The sequence below is a fragment of the Diaphorina citri genome, unplaced genomic scaffold, assembly GCF_000475195.1.
Source record: "Diaphorina citri unplaced genomic scaffold, Diaci psyllid genome assembly version 1.1 scaffold463, whole genome shotgun sequence".
Classification (NCBI taxonomy): Eukaryota; Metazoa; Arthropoda; class Insecta; order Hemiptera; family Psyllidae; genus Diaphorina; species Diaphorina citri.
Window position 1 is genome coordinate 77,263 of NW_007377898.1, and position 2,809 is coordinate 80,071.

Below are 2,809 nucleotides of genomic sequence, written 5' to 3' on the forward strand. Positions count from 1 at the left end.
ATGGAGTTTCGCAACCGTACGCACGCCGACCTGATAGGTCTCTTTCACTCCCTATGTCTGGCACAGATGGAACAAGTGCTGCGAACGCCAGAAATTCAGACTTTCGTTCAGAGAGACGATAGTCATTTTGATCTCGTCATCATTGAGGGGACATTCTGTGGCGAGTGTTTGTTGGCGATGGGTCACAAGTACAAGGCGCCTGTTATTAACTTCCAGCCGTTGGGTTACTGGCCGTCCAATTATTATGTGTATGGGAACCTCTTGTCCCCTGCGGTCATACCGGACTTTCGATTGCGTAAGTTTCACCAAACATATTTGACCGACCGTCGACAAAGTGTGGACACACCTTTAGCTCTATAGAATTGTACAGGATTCAAAGAAAGCGTTTCAACACAGACTTAATAAATTCAAAAATACAAACCAAATAAGTTCTTTGTGTTAGTCCTTGAAAGATTCATTTGATTCTCCAAAAGCAATTGAAAAGATTTTATAGCATAATGTCATGCTCTTATTAAAAAAATAAAATAAATAAATAAATTAATTAATATTTATAATGGTACCACACACAATTCTGAATGTATCACCCGTGTCTTGTTCCAGCCAGTACAACTCAGATGAACTTCTGGGGAAGATTGGACAGCTTGTGGTTTGCCGTCACCGACTTGTTCCTCACCAACTTGTTCTACTACCCCAAACAAGTGGCTCTGATGGATAAGTACTTCAAGTATCCAGGCTACCAGAGCAGACCTCCCATGGTGGATATGTTGCGCAACATCTCCATGACTTTTCTGGAGCACGACATCAGCATTGGGGTACCCCAGGCTCTCACGCCTAACATGCTCTTCACAGGAGGCATGCACATCAAGCATGCCAAACCTTTACCAGAAGATCTAGAAAAGTACATGTCAGATGCCCCACATGGTGTCATATTCTTCAGTTTCGGGACGAATGTTCGGTTTGCCAACATGCCACCGTATGTGTTAAACGCTTTCGTAGAGTCATTCAGCAAGATAAAGCAGAAGATCTTGTGGAAGACGGACGTGGAGGTGGAAGTACCTCCTAATGTGCTCGTCAGGAACTGGTTTCCACAGGCAGATATTTTAGGTGAGTTTTGCTCTTTAATCTCCTTCAAGTGCGCTTGACAAAATTTTCCTGGAGTTTATATTGTTAGGACACACATTGAGAAGTCCTTTTGGTAAGTTACCATAAAAAGAGACCATTAGGGTGGTCTGTGGGAAAAACTGCAGTTGATATGCAAGGTACACTCCTGAAGTTCGCTCTAAAGCTGTGTCCACAAGTCCACACATAGTCGACGCCGTCGATCGACGAGATGAATCTATGTTGTCGAGGTAGCGTACGGTTTTAGTCGACGTTGATCGATCGTTGGACACACCTTAAAATACCGACTTGAATTCTGAACGAACTAATATGTAGATATGTACAGACACACTCCTCTTGAAGGCATAGGTAAAATAACTCGATCAGGAGGACTTTCCAACTTCTTAACCAACTTTTGTTTCAGGTCACAAAAACTGTCGCCTGTTTCTAACGCATGGCGGTATCCACAGCGCCATGGAGGCAGGCTACCACGGAGTGCCTGTAGTCATGATGCCAGGCTTCTCAGATCAATTCCAAAACGTTCTCCTCATGCAAGAGAAAGGGCTAGGTCGGGTCATTGATATGGATAGCTTGGATAGTGACGTCGTTGTGGAAGCGGTCAACGCAGTGTTGGGTGATAAAACGTAAGTACATGTTGTTGTTGTAGCGGTTTCAACTGTAGCCGAATAGTGAGGTCAGGATAAAGAAAGGATATCTTTTTTTTTTTTTTTTTTTTTTATTTTGTTATTATTATATACACCGGGGTGATGGTCTCTAGCCATGTTAAATTGGCTCGTCCTGAACCGCAGTCAACCATCGCATTATGAGGACTTGTGCTTATTCTTTAAAAGCAGAGAGAACCCTTTGAAAACTGCCAGCTAGCTAGGCTGGTTAGGGTTAGCTGTTCTCCTCCCTGTTTATAGTCCCACAGCTAGACAATAGTCTACTCCTCTCTGTTTAACATCCCCTAAAGTAAGTACATCATCTCCACTTACTATTCTCAAGACACTGTTTACTGATGATGATAATGGAACAAGTTATAATCTAGAGCAGGGGTTCCCAAACTTTCTCAGGCCAAGGACCACTTTTGAATTTTATAATTTTCCCACGGACCACTCGGCAAATAAACACTTGAAAAGGTAGGTCTGTCAAGATAGGGGAGAAATGGACTTTTTCTTCTTCTTTTGGGTCCACGAGGTGGACCACTTGAAACCTTCTCGCGGACCACAGTTTCGGAATCACTGATCTAGAGAGATGACACAGTAAACAATAAAATTACAGTAAAATCATTTTACATTTCCCTCTTCTCGGGTATTCTCAAGTGTTCAGTTACTGATAATAGATTAAAACGTAGCACTGATAATGAAAACTACACGGAATAAAATGTTGGTAGTAGATTGCAGTAAACAACTAAACAATACAAATTCTCATTTTCCTCTTCAGATATGCTGCCAACGCGAAGAGGATTTCCGCCATTATGAAATCGTCCCCAGTAAGCTCCCTGGAAAAGGCTGTCTACTGGACGGAATACGTTATAAGACATGAGGGTGCTCACTTTCTTAAACCTGCGTCCACCAGACTATCACTCGTCCAGTTTTTGTGTTTGGACATACTTCTGGTTGTGATCTCTGTAATGGCTGCAATGCTGTTCGTTCTTTTCAAATGTGGACAAGTTTTGTTGCGGGCGAAAAAGAAAGATAAGACGGAGTGA

At 42.5% G+C, this 2,809-nt stretch overlaps 1 protein-coding gene across 1 annotated transcript; it reads left to right on the forward strand.

Moving 5' to 3' along the window:
* LOC103509064 (UDP-glucuronosyltransferase 2B18) lies at positions 1 to 2,809 on the forward strand. The gene is made up of 4 exons (XM_026823499.1): positions 1 to 295; positions 601 to 1,104; positions 1,523 to 1,742; positions 2,542 to 2,809. The coding sequence occupies exons 1-4, from the start codon at positions 1 to 3 to the stop codon at positions 2,807 to 2,809; spliced, it is 1,287 nt and encodes a 428-aa protein (XP_026679300.1).